Here is a 14,665-nt window from a genome sequence, read left to right as displayed (position 1 = left end):
AACCAGGGTGTTAATCACTGCCCAGCACCACACCGCCCTTACTACAAACTAGATTTCTTGGTCCAGTGCAACGTTATGCACCATTTTACCAGCCTCGGAGAGGAATTCTCCTGAACACTTACGTGTTGGAATGATGACCCATGTCTGGATCATGATGATTCCAATGAAGATGAGTCTCTGCCCCCTTCAGCAAAGAAGAGGCTCATAGCAGCAAACGTGCCACCCAGCGGCTGACTTGAGGGATGTTGTCCTACTGGGAGCTCCAAAGTGTCTCTGTGTCAGGCAAGTTAAATCCTGGCACACACAGCAGCTGGACTGGCCTTGATAGCTGTAGCCTATGCCATTAGGCACATACATGCCTCGATCCCAACCTCTCTAGCGCTTCCTCACATGCCCATTCTACCAGTACTGGGTGGCCGATGAACCAAATTGGTTGCCCTCAGCTGGCTGTCATTCTGTGTTCTTGGTGCTTTAGTGTATTTTCCATGGCAGATGCTCTCTGGTATAACTGTGCATGTATTAGGAAGAACTCCACACTTCATATCCATTCCAGTAGATCCATCAGATGTCTTTTCCTCGGATCATCTGGTCACCGACCTTTTAATCTGTCTCCCTCTAGGCTCTTGACCACTATCCAAGCTGATCACCTGTTTTAGGAATTTACATATTTTCACCTCTGATCACTTCTCTTCTGTACAATGGATATAGTCATCAGTCTACTGCTCTAAGGGAGGATTTCCCCTTATGGTTGTCTTTTAAGGTCACCCTGGGTGGAGGGATACTCTAGCAGCACTATACCCGGGCTGGCCTCAGCATACCAAGCTACTGAAGGACCAGCTTGGCCTTTGAAGTCAGATACAGGAGATGAGGGCACGAGGTCAGTGCAGTGCTGGAGCAGGACACAGAGGTCTAGGTTGTCTGCTTGTGCAGGCTATTGCATTCTCTGGCTCTGCTCATTCGGATCCTTGGATGTGCTGCTCTCATCTTCTAATGAATTACTCCTGGGCCCATTCAAACTTATACCTGTTAGTCTGACAAATTCCACAACACAAAGGCAATTCTGGCCTCTTGGTCACTTGTGTCCCAAGTTAGGAGCTCTTCCTCTAGCAGGGAAGTTATTTTTGAAGACTTTATAATTCAGAAAACTTGCTTTAAACCAGGAGGGTATATGTTATGATTGTGCTATGAGAGTTATCCATAAACTTCCCATTAGCCTCCTGTCTCTTTGGACCTCAGATATTTCTAATACTGTTGGCCTCCTGACTCAGTGTGGACTTCCTGAAGAGCCCTTTCCTATTCTGAAACACACAAAAACTCCCATTCTTCTCTTATTTGGGTAGATGCATCTGTCTCTAGTATCTTTCCAAATGTGTAGGATATTAAGAGATGTTTGGAAAAAGATTCAAGCAAGTGCTTGAAATCCTGTATCACAAAGCTATGCTACAGTTTAAATAAGGAGCCATATATCATATTTTTCTCTGAATCTGATTATTATTTAATTAATAATCATCCAATGGGGAGGAAACAATATTTTAATAGCATCAATATGTAAAATTAAACATTTTAATGACATTTCTTTTTCTAGATATTTTTGAATTTCTCTTTTCATAATTCATATTACTTAATATTTTAGTATAGTGGTAGTCTATCTAATTTCTATATCAAAATATATTGAGAACATGCTACAAATGTACTTATTATATGAGCATTACCAAAATATGTAGGATATTAAGAGATGTTTGGAAATAGATTCAAGCAAGTGCATGAATTGCTGTATATCAAGACTATGCAAAAAAAAAAAAAAGACTATGCTATAGTTTAAATAAGACAGATAACACGATTTTTTCTTACTCTAATTAATATTTAATTAATAATAGTGTTAGGGGAGTATACAATGTTTAATTAAATACAAAAAAAAATTAATGCCATTTCTTTAGACTCCTTTTTAAAATTCTGTTTTCATATTTTATAATACATACTATTTTAGTATACTGGTAACCTAATTTGTAGGTAAGTATGTATATTTAGAACATATTACAATGATCTTACTATATGAGTATATAACAAAATGGTTTGAAATATCTCTTCTACTGAAGCCACCAACCAGTAGATGAAAGACAGTTGAAAGCACAAGAGTAGATGAGATAATATGGGGAAAATTCTAGAATAAAAGAAGAAGGAGGTTTAGGATACAATCAAAAAGAAGCATCATTAAGGGCAAAAGGAGAAACATGACCGAGCAGGAAAGAATGAGATGGAGCCATCAAGATTATAGAAGCAGGGAAGGTTATCCTAAGAAGCCAGAGAAGACTATGATAGCACCAAACACTACGTGTGGTTAGGAAAATAATTATTCCTTTGGGTTGGCATTAGAGGGGCTTGTGGCCTTAGGCGTGGTGGTGAAGGGAGGGGGGTTAGTGAAATGGCAGAACAGAGAAAGTAACTGGGAAAGAATCCAATAGAGCTATGTCCCACCTATTTTCCCATTCTCTTTATATTACCTGTTACGTCCTCTTATATCATGCATGAGTAAGCTTTAGTCACTCGAATTTACTGTCCTTTCTTTTATTTTTTTTTTAAAGATTTATTTATTTATTCATGAGAGAGAGAGAGAGAGAGAGACAGGCAGAGGGAGAAGCAGGCCCCATGCAGGGAGCCCGATACAGGACTCAATCCTGGGTCCCCAGGATCAAGCCCTGGGCCGAAGGCAGGCACTAAACCACTGAGCCACCCACGGATCCCCTGCCCTTTCTTTTAAATTAGGTGTTGCTCTTTTAGAGTCCAGGCTTTTACACTTGATTCCCTCAGCCTAATGCTTTTCCCCATGATCTTCACCACTTGCTACCTGCATACCCTGGAAAGTTATCTGAAATTAAAATTTCCGAAAGGAAATCTTTTCACCTAGAGTAAAAAGGGTTTGAGAAACTCTGATTTATACTAGTGGGCAGCACACATTCTGAGATAAGAGCTGCCCTGGAAACGTGATGAAGTGAAGTAGTATAAATCTAGATATTGCCTAGGAAAGGACTTCCATGATTTGGAAGTGTCTGGTTGCATGTTTTGTCTTTACCTGCTGCAGGAGGTATTTTCTCCCACCACCTCCCCCACTCCCACATCTTCCGTGTATACACTGGAGGGTTCTTGCCTTTTTTCTTTAACATCATATGTGGTAGATGACATTTGAATGAATGCATGATAGGGTCAATGAATATGTTAGCTGGCATTCTGTATCAATTATCTCTTCCTATCTTGGGATAATTTCCTCAAATTTAATGGGAGAAGTTATAAAAGACCTTGTAGAAAGATCTTATATATTTGGTTTTTTTTATTACTTCCATCCTTGTCTCATTAGTCCTTCTGTTCTCTTGACATTTGTCATTTCCTGATTTTCTTTGTCTGAATAAACCCTGAAGAACAGTAAAAAAAAAAAAAAAAAAAAAAAAAAAAAAGCACTTTTAATGTTACAGCCTAAACTGCACACTAGTCAGCAATGTAAATGCTGTTTTCTCCCCCACTAGTTATGAGTTTCTTGTCAGGAGCCATATCTAAAACTAAGAAGAATTTATCGCACCATTTTCACATCCTGTGCACACACTCCCCATTGTCTTTTCCAGTACCATGAATATTGCAAGCACTTGATAAAAGTTAAACACAATGGGAATATTAGCAATCAATGCAGCATGTATTGAAGATCTAGCTCCAGTTCTGTCAGGTGCTCAAAGATGTAGGACACAATTGGTGACAAGAATATTTAGTCGAGACTTTTACACTCAAGACACATATGATGCACACTTGATACAGTGGTGAATGCATTCATTATAAAAAGCAGGTAAGTATCATGTAAATCAGGAAGAGGAACACTCAGTTCTGTTTAAAGGACCTAGGAAAGTCCTCATGGAGAGATATGACTTGAACTCAAGGATGAGTCGTAGTGAGATGGAAGAAAAGGGAGAAGGAGTTTCAGATGAGGGAAATTGTATAAGCAATTTACATGACGAAACTGCACAGAGGGGCAGTTAGGGATGCACATTGCCACGTGCCCTGAGGTGAGAGGAAGAAAGCAAGGTGGTAGATGAGACACAGGCTGACTGTGAAGCATCTGGAATTCCAAGTTAGGATAAATGGATTTGCTTTGAAATCTAGTGAGAGACCATTGCTAATGCCTGGGGACTGGAGTGTCATTATCTTATGCCTGTAACAAATATTTGCTTAGCTCTATAAAGTTTGACTGTTTAGGGTGTTAGGAATGAAGGAATGAACATATCAGACAAAGTCCCTCTTATATCTAAGGCTACTGGTGGTCTTTGAACACTAGTGACTGAATATAGACATACTATATACATAGTGTTTTTACTAAGTAAAATTATATTAAATATGTGTTATATTTCTATGATTAGCGGAATGATGGGGGAAAAACAAGATGAGAAAGATAAAGGAATTGGGGTCAACTGAGAAGAACAGAGAACCACTCAGTCAATCATATTCATAGTGGGGTTAAGTTGTAACAGCAAAATTTCCATGAGTGTTTTGCAACACATGGGAACAAATTCAACTCAGAGTGAGGGGACTTATGACCCTAGCTAACCCTATCAGTCTCCTCTCCAGATGTAAATCATTTTTCATAAATCACGTTAATCTCCCCAGTACTCTGTCCAAACCAACCTGAGACTCTCTTCTGCTCATTTTACAGGTTACGCACTAGGAAGGATCAGAATTGGAAAATGATGTCATTTACATAAGAATCAGCAAGATGATCATCAAATCACTTCACTGACCTCAGTGAGGGTCATTTACTTTACCCACATTGTCTCACAGGTCAGCTTTAATTTATGTCATACATGTAAGAAGTTTTGCAAACTGCATCTCCCCATAGAAATACACTGATGTCATTGCAGGGAAGTCCCATAAGCATTTGATGGAAAATTTAACTTTGCCTTGTAAGGAACATAATTATTGACACTGACCTATTAGTAGTCCTGCATTTTCATTATTTAATCCCAAATGTTTTTGAGATCAGAGTTCATATTCTGAAACTCTATGAACTTAACTCCATAACAAAAGCAATGTGATGTTGTAAAATGTTTTTAGGAGCATTCAGGTAATGGAAGTATTCAAATGTAGTTTTACTTTTAATATTAGCATCTATAATCATTTATTTATCTGAATAACAGCATTTTTCATTGCTTACAGATTTCAACTTCTCACCTTTCTAGCCCTTCTCTCAACTGAAGGCTATGGGAAATGAGATTTAAACTCAATTCATGCTGACCTTTTCTTGATTATAAGATAAATCTTCAAAGTAGACAGGTAAGAACACAGCTTAGCTCTATGACATAATTTAGGCAAGTACCTTGAAAGTTATTTCTAACATTGCTTATGTTCTCAAATGGCTTTGCTTTAATATTTTAATACTGAATAATGTCCACCTGCACATTTATTTTGATATTTCAATTAGGGAAATACAAACCAATTTTGACCATAGAATTCATATAATTAGACACACTGGCCAATATATCCTAATGGATCACTAAGTAAAGATAGAAGATAGCCTTTGAGAAAAGTAAAATTTGTTCTCAAAAATACCATTAAGCTTTAAGATTTTTCCCTTTTTCTAAGTGTTACAAAACTAAAAGATACAGGCAAACGTATTGTTATCAACTTTTAAACTACTGTGACATATTTCAGAAAATTGTATTTATGTTTCTTAGGAAACAGGTAAATAGTAGTGAGGTTAATTCAGATAAGATGATGATTCATAAAATTTTTTTAATGATGAATTTTGTCTAATTGCCTTTGTAGGCTATTCTTCAAAATTAGCAGACTCTATTTGAAAAACCCAAGAGGTAACTGAGGATCAGCAGTAGTACACTGACAACAAGTTCACCCATCTCAGGCCTTTGGAATGAAGCTAGGACTGGAATCCTATTGCTCCTTCTCTATAGCATGAAACAACTCCTATAAGAAGTAGAAGCCATAGCTATGCTCAAATGTCTACAATTCTAGTAAGGAAACTGTGCATCATATGTGAAAAAAATAGCCTTGTAGATTATACAGAAGCAACCTTAGAGGGTGGTGGGTATACGGGATACACTGGAGGTTGCAGGAAGTGAAAATCAGTGTGGTCTGGGGCATTTAGTATAAACTTTATTAAGTAGCATTATATGTAAACTATGTATTGCATAAAGAAAGAAAGGACTTAGAAATCTGGGCAAAAATGGACAGGAATGATGGCATGACAAAGTTAGTTCTTATGGAAATGGATGTAATACGAGAAAAAGGAATGAGAGAGATGATAATATAGAGATATTTATTTCCTTGGATATCCAAAGTAATTTTCTTTAATAAAGGAAGGTCTTCTTCTTAATCGTTACTGATGTTGATACAATTCCTAAGATATAAAATTAAATTATCTGTCATGTTCTATTTTCAAGCATTCACTCCACTGGGAGAGTATATGAAGAACTTCTTTCTCAGTTAAAAAAAATGTGTATATATGAAAATTGATTTTAAATTCATTTTAAGGATCTTTAATAGAGAAACTGATAACTAAAATTATATGTCAACAATGAAACAAATATGTGTACCCTAGATCTGTACACTCTTCATGCATGAATTCACAATGACAAAATTAATCCATGGTAAGCATTCTTCTTGGAAATATAAGAACATTCATGGAAATGCTGATTTCCAGAGTCAAGGTTATGAAGCTGACATTTTAGGGGAATGGGTATCCTCTATGTTTGTGTGTCTGTATCCAGAGAGGGTAAGAGAGGTTTGAAGAACTCCTCTCTTTGCTGTAGAAAAAAAATTTGAAGGAAAACAATACATACCCTGAATTAGACTCTTGTATCTCCAGAATTCATATCTCCACAGAGAACGTGGATATGACTGAGGATAATTACTCCTTGACAACTGAATTTATTCTCATAGGATTTACAGATCACCCAAAGTTGAAGACCATTCTGTTTGTGGTGTTTCTCACTATCTATCTGGTGACCATGGTGGGGAATCTGGGCCTGGTGCCTTTGATTCTAATGGAGCGTCGCCTTCACACACCCATGTACATCTTTCTGGGCAACCTGGCTCTAATGGATTCCTGTTGTGCCTGTGCCATTACCCCCAAGATGTTAGAGAATTTCTTTTCGAAGGACAGAATGATTTCCCTCTATGAATGCATGGCACAGTTTTATTTTCTCTGCCTTGCTGAAACGGCAGACTGCTTTCTCCTGGCAGCAATGGCCTATGACCGCTATGTGGCCATCTGCAGCCCACTGCAGTACCACACCCTGATGTCAAAGAAACTCTGCCTTCAGATGACCACAGGGGCCTACATAGCAGGAAATCTCCATCCCGTAATTCATATAGTGTTTCTCTTTCGGTTAACTTTCTGTAGGTCTCATCATATTAATCACTTTTTTTGTGATGTTCTTCCATTATTCAAACTCTCCTGTGTTGACCCTTATATCAATGAATTGTTGATATTTATCTTTCCAGGCTCAGTTCTAGTGTTCTCTATTATCATAGTCATAATCTCTTATCTCTGCATTCTTTTCATGATTTTCAAAATGAAATCCAAAGAGGGAAGAGGCAAAGCCTTATCTACTTGTGCATCCCACTTTCTCTCTGTCTCAATGTTCTATGGTTCTCTTCTTTTTGTGTACGTTCGACCAAATTCAGTTAAAGAGGAGGATAAAGATATATCTGTTGCTATTTTTTATACTCTAGTAATCCCTTTATTAAACCCTTTTATTTATAGTCTAAGAAATAAAGAAGTAATAAATGCTATGAAAAAAAACATAAATAAAATTTTTTGACACTTAAAAGAAATATCCTCCCCTGTGGAAAACTAACTTAAATTTGAGAAAATGTTTTTCTGAATATTCTGAGTATTGAGAAAGAAAATGACCACTTTGTATGTAAAATATTAAATTACTGAAACATGACAGTATTGGAGTCAAATAAATAAGTTCAGTAAGGAGACATTCTGTTACAAAATATTTCAAAATCTAAGCTTCTAGCTCCCAGCAAGAATGAACTAAATCATTATTCTTGAGCTCACAAACTGTGTTGCAATGAAATTAGCTAAAGTATTAACTAATTGTTTCAAAGTGTAGTGAGTTACAATTTTCAACAATACAACAAATACTAGGGTATAAGTCAGTATATGTAAAGATCACTTCCATTTATTATTGTTAACAAATTTCTGGAATTCCAAACCATAATCTGACAAACTCTGACACCTTCCAAATTATCAATAATTAATCCCTTCTTAATGTCATGTGTCACAAGTAAATTGTATATATTTGATTCTTAATTTTCTTTGAGTTGATTCAGGAGAATACATCTGACTATCAATTCACTCAGAATGTCTATGGTCAAAAAGAAAATTTTTATCCTTAAAAGTAGAAATTTAATAATTTATATTTAAAATATTAAAAACAAGAAAAGAATACTAACAAAAATGTATTATGAAAAAGACTTCATCTTTCTCTATAGGTGATTTATCAATCTGTAGATGAAGTACATGGTATTTACACTGAAATTCATACGGACTTTGAAATTCATATATTATGACTAGGCACCCATCAAAAATGGATGGTAATCCTGAACACATTAAACTAAATAAAGGGTTTTTTCACTGATATTACTTGTTTGTTACTTGGAAATCCTCAGAACTGCATGTAAACTACTGCTCTACTCTCAGCATTAACAAAAGGCTCTGAGATGCTGTAAAGCATCAGTGAGGCACAAAATGGTAAAAATTCTAAATACCTAAACAAAAATATTTATCGATCACTTATATTTGCAAATAGGAAAGGAAAGAATAATTTACTGAGAACACGTGATCTGGTAGGCACAAAGAAGACCCTTCCTATAGATTACCTAACAAAAAACAGTCTAGAAATAATTTTTCATGCTTTTTCTCAGTAAAAATCTCATAACTTTGGACATTGAGATGCCTGCTAAAGTTCATCCAGGTACTCATATTGAGCTACATTTTGTATTAATGCTGCTTGACAGTTTCAAAGATGGAGATCCTTGTAGCCTGGGGTACTTAGTCCTTATGCAGAATAAGACGTAAGATGTGCCTTAAAAATGATCTTTTAGAAATGATGTCTGGAAGCAAAAAGAAATGAGTATGACCACAGTCAATATTTATGGAAATAACTATGGCACTGGAAACAGGGGTGAAGCAGGTGAACCATGGACAGAGTCAGAAAGCTGCCACAACTATTGTTATGAGCTGTTGTTGAATATGGGAAATGAGAGGGAAAGCCCATTGGGTTACTGAGAATCTTAAATGCCACCCTAAGGAATCTGAATGTATCTCAGAGACATCAGACACCAAATTCTTCCTAGACCTGGGTAATCTGATTGCATTTTTCAGAAAACTCATTTGGTAATTGATTGGTTGAAGGTGGAAGCAATGAGACTAACTTCAAGAATTCATATCTTAGATGTTGAGACTGAAACTAGAGGATAAAAGGAGAGGAGTGCACCGATATAAGAAACATTTTAAAGAAAAACTGGTAATGTAACTACTGGAAAATAAAATCAAGGCCTATCTTCTTCCTGTGAGTACCAAGCTAATCATGACTGATACTAACGCTTTAAAAAGGTACCTGACATTTTGGACCGTTCTCTTACCATTTCCTTTAATAAATTTTTATATAATTAAGCTAATGTATAATAGGTTTTTATTTTTCTGCACAAGTCCATAAATAATTTTTAATGTCTTGGTTTTCATTTCTAACTGTACCTACTGTGAGATATAACCCACGGAAACAAAGCTCTAGAGTTTCCTAAACACATTTTTTAAGAATATAACAAAATCCAGACGCCTGACATAGATGAATGTTGTTCCTTTGTATACACTCTCTATATTAGAAGATAGTTTTACTTGTTAGACTCACATACCTGGATCCCTTTCCTTTTTCCAGGAATACCACAGATTTTGTTATGTATTTCTGCACCACCCTCTTCCAACCCTTAGCAACACTGAAGCCTAAAGGGCCTTTAAGGGAACAGTATGTGACTTATTTGGGCCCAATGAGACTAAAGAAGTGATTTTGTGGAAATTTCTGGGATATATATTTCCTTTATTTTAAAAGAGATCCACCAAAAGAGGGAGTCTTTCTTCGTATGAATGTCATGCTGTACGGACATGAAATCTGGCACAGTCTACTTCCATCTGGCCGTCAAGAGAGAATCCAGCCTGGAGATGAAGTCAACACACAAAGGAGGGCATAGCTGAGGGAATCACAGAGAAACAGACCTAGCGTCACTGTAATCAACCAGCCTTTCTGGTTCCAGAATCCAATAGATCTTCTTACTGCTAAGCTTGTGTGGAAAAAATGCTTTTATTGCAACTGAATAAATATTATCTGATTCATGTCTCTTGCCTCATGTCTCATTTTATATTTTAATTTAAATTAATTCTCAGACACCCTTTTAGCTTACACATAGTGTTTCATCAGTATCCATTTATTCACACATATATTACATTTTTAACTTTTATTTCTGTATTTTAGTTTCCTATACCCCACTGAGAAAAATGGAGAACAAAGAGGTTGCATAATTAGTCCATATTATTATTAAGGTGGAACACAGGGATCAATTCTAGACATCAAATCCAAAATTCATGTTTCTACACACTAAACGATATGATATGCAACATAGAGAAATGAAAGTAGCAAGAGAAGAACACTTTCAAGAAACTAAGTTGTAAAGAGGGCAGAAAGAGGGCAGAGTGAGGAAAAATGTGAATCATGACATTTTCCCCCAGATTTACTTAAAAAACTTTCAAACCTACAAAAACGTTGAGAGAATGCCCATGACTTTTTTTAAACCAAGATTATTAAGTATTAAATTTCAGCACATTGACCAAGGTATCCACCTGTAAATGTGTATATATATATATGTATATATATATATATATATATATATATATATATATATATATTTGATCCACTATGTGTATGTGTATATTCATATGTGATGAGATAATGACAGTTTCCTCATAAATTCTTCAACACAAAATTTCCGACATGGTCATATCATTTTTTAAAGATTTATCTATTGATTTGAGAGAGACAGGGAGCAAGCACAAGTGAGTGGGAGTGGTAAATGGGGAAGAGCAGAGGGATACAGAGAAGAAGCTCTCCATTGAGCAGGGAGCCTGAGGCATGTGGGGCTTGATCCAGGACCCAAAGTTCATGACCTGAGCTGAAGGCAGATGCTTAACCAACTGAGCCACCCAGGCAGCCCCTCATATAATTATCATCCTAAAGGACTTTAACATCATCTAATATGATGTTCATACTAAAATTTTTCCCAATTTTCCCCAAATTGTCCTTGATACTAATTGATTTTTTCATCAAGAATTCAGTTAAAGGTCACTATTCACTTTCTTATTATCATTCGCTAATCTTCTCTAACTTAGAAGAAAATTCTTGACTTTTTTCTTTCATGACATTTAAAACTTTTAAATTTGTATCAGACATCATGTAAAATATCCCACCATCTCTATTTTTCTGATGTTTCCTCCTGATTAGATTTAAGTAATTCAGCAATCACAACTGTTCTGTTTTCCTCTTCCTGTCATGAGGCCTATAATATCAATTTGCCCTAACTGCTACATTCACTGATTACTTCACTAATCGGAAGCAGAAAACTGGTGATTCCTTTAGCCCAAGTGTTCTCTGGATTCATTGGGAGAAATAAAATCTTTACCTCAAGACATTTTATAAATCTAAAAAATTTTTTCAAACAGTTTTGGATTTATAGAACATAATAAAAATAGTATAGAGAATTCCCATATGATGACACACCCATTTTTCCCTATTATTAATGCCCTATACATGTATGGTACCTCTTTTATAATGAAAGAGCCAATATTGATACATTATGATGAGATGAAATTGATACTTTACTCATATTTCCATAGTTTAATCTAGCATCCTTCTGTCCAGAATACCATCTAGCATTTCAGTTTTTATTTAGTCATCACCTCTCTAGGCACCTCACATATCTGTGATGGTTTCTCAACATTCCTTGTTTTTGATGTTTTGGGAAAGTGTTGAGAAATCAATTGATGTCCAACAAATGAAACATTTCTATTCATATTTCACTTTTCTTCTTATATTTGTTTCTTGGATATATAGTCAATTATTTTTCTTCCAAAATTGAAATGCCTACATTTTTTTTTTGGAAGAGTAATGAGAGTTGATTCTGTTTAGCAGAGGTGAGGGTACATCTTACTAACTTATGACTTTGGGAAAAGTCTTCTCTGTTGATATACTGATACACTATGTCTTTAATACATGGCTTATCTTTGAGAGGTAGGTTTAGTTGTCTTTCTGACCTGAGATTTTCTTTTGTGTCTGTAGCAACTTGCTTGACATATCAAAACACAAAACAAAACACCAAGTCTGAGACACAGGTGGGTATGGAAGAAGTCAATTGGAGATGCTCTCAGGTGCAATAATTACTAACAGAGTGAAGGAAGTAAGATTGGGGCAGAAGGCTGAGCTGACCATAGCCACAACAAAGACCTTGGCCAATCTGGTGGAGAAGTGGAGATTGGGGATGTCCCTTTGAAATTCCCAGGCCTGACTTGGACCTGAAATTTATACTTTCCATGGAAGAGTCATTACATACAGGTTACCTCAAAGGTATGAACCCAAGCTTCATAAGACAATTAACTTTATATGAGCCTACTTCCATATAAGGCATTCGTTTAAGAACTATCAGCTACTGGCATTCTTACTGTGGGGATCTTGGCTGTGAACCATGGATCCATCACTGGCCACCACTTGTACTACTTAAACCTACTCATTTCTTATAATAACCTCTAGGGAGAGCCCCACCGGCATTTCATTCTTTTCATGTGCTGGAGAATCTTACAAGATGAAGGTGAATGGGACACCTGCAGATCCACTGTTACAGCTAATCTCATGACCCACTAAGATCTATCTTCTCCATCCTTTGATTCCCATCACCTTCTCCTAAACCCTCTACTAGTTGAGGTGACAACAGAGGGAGATGATCCAGATTCATGCCCATGGAATCTGAGGGTATCACCACCATGAACTTTTCAGTCCCGGTGCTTGTGTTTGTCTATTTACTATTGAACAAGGGAGTACAAACAGATGGCTAGGGACCACCTGAATGCCAAACATTATTTTTTTTTCCTGCTCCCATGCATAATAGCAGCCCTAACTCTTCCTGATGACAGTCAATGGCCCTTGTAATCCTTCTGGATTTCTTTCCTTGCTTGTTGGTTTCTTGGAAGAGAATCTAAAGTGACTGGCTGGTGGCTGGACCTTTCTGTACAGTGGGATCCCTGTTACATCCTCTGCAAGAACATATACGCACTGAGTATCAGGACCTCTCATCACACACAGCTCAGGGATGTGGGAACAAGACTGCAACCTCACCAGATCACACGAGAATTCCTGGATTGAGGTATTCAATCTACCGAAGACATGGCTCCATATTGTGGCCATGGAGTTCCTAGTTAGAGTGCACCCTGGAGTTCCTAGTTAGAGTGCACCTAGTTAGAGTGCACCCTGACATTGTAATTATACCTTCGAAAGGCATTTTATCAACTGATTAAGCCAGCAGTGTCCAGGTGGTAGGAATTAGAATAGAGCCAGGGTGTCAATCACTGCCCAGCACCACACCGCCCTTACTACAAACTAGATTTCTTGGTCTAGTGCAATGTTATGCACCATTTCACCAGACTCAGAGAGGAATTCTCCTGAACACCTACGTGTTGGAATGATGACCCATGTCTGGATCATGATGATTCCAATGAAGATGAATCTCTGCCCCCTTCAGCAAAGAAGAGGCTCATAGCAGCAAACGTGCCACCCAGCAGCTGACTTGAGGGATGTTGTCCTACTGGGAGCTCCAAAGTGTCTCTGTGTCGGGCAAGTTAAATCCTGGTACACACAGCAGCTGGACTGGCCTTGATAGCTGTAGCCTATGCCATTAGGCACAAGCATGCTTCGATCCCAGCCTCTCTAGCACTTCCTTCACGTGCCCATTCTACCAGTGTTAGGGAGGCAGATGAACCAAATTGGTTGCCCTCAGCTGGCTGTCATTCTGTGTTCTTGGTGCTTTAGTGTATTTTCTATGGCAGATGCTCTCTGGTATAACTGTGCACATATTAGGAAGAACTCCACACTTCATATCCTTTCCAGTAGATCCATTCAGATGCCTTTTCCTCAGATCATCTGGTCACTGACCTTTTAATCTGTCTCCCTCTAGGCTCTTGACCACTATCCAAGCTGTTCACCTGTCCTAGGAATCTACATATTCTCACCTTGGATCACTTCTCTTCTGTACAATGGATATAGGCAATCAGTCTACTGCCATAAACAATATGGATTTCCCCTTATTGTTTCCTTTTAAGGTCACCCTGGGTGGAGGGATACTCTAGCAGCAATATATCCTGGCTGGCCTCAACATACCAAGCTATTGAAGGACCAGCGTGGCCTTTGAAGTCAGACTCGTGAGATGAGGGCACGAGGTCAGTGCAGTGCTGGAGGAGGACACAGAGGTCTAGGTTGTCTGCTTGTGCAGCCCATTGTTTTCTCAGGCTCTGCTCATTCCTGATCCTTGGATGCGCTGCTCTTATCTTCTAATGAATTACTCCTGG

The 14,665-nt window shown here is 37.4% G+C and overlaps 1 protein-coding gene across 1 annotated transcript; it reads left to right on the top strand.

The window, feature by feature from the left end:
- The first annotated feature begins 6,884 nt into the window (after nt 1-6,884).
- Nucleotides 6,885-7,814, top strand: LOC140624999 (olfactory receptor 5K3-like). The gene has a single exon (XM_072812117.1). It carries the CDS (start codon nt 6,885-6,887, stop codon nt 7,812-7,814), a length of 930 nt encoding a protein of 309 aa, XP_072668218.1.
- The last annotated feature ends 6,851 nt before the right edge of the window (nt 7,815-14,665 follow it).

The sequence above is a fragment of the Canis lupus genome, chromosome 35 (assembly GCF_048164855.1).
Source record: "Canis lupus baileyi chromosome 35, mCanLup2.hap1, whole genome shotgun sequence".
NCBI lineage: Eukaryota > Metazoa > Chordata > Mammalia > Carnivora > Canidae > Canis > Canis lupus.
The sequence above is the reverse complement of the archived record's forward strand: the minus strand, read 5'-3'. Positions and strand labels throughout refer to the sequence as shown.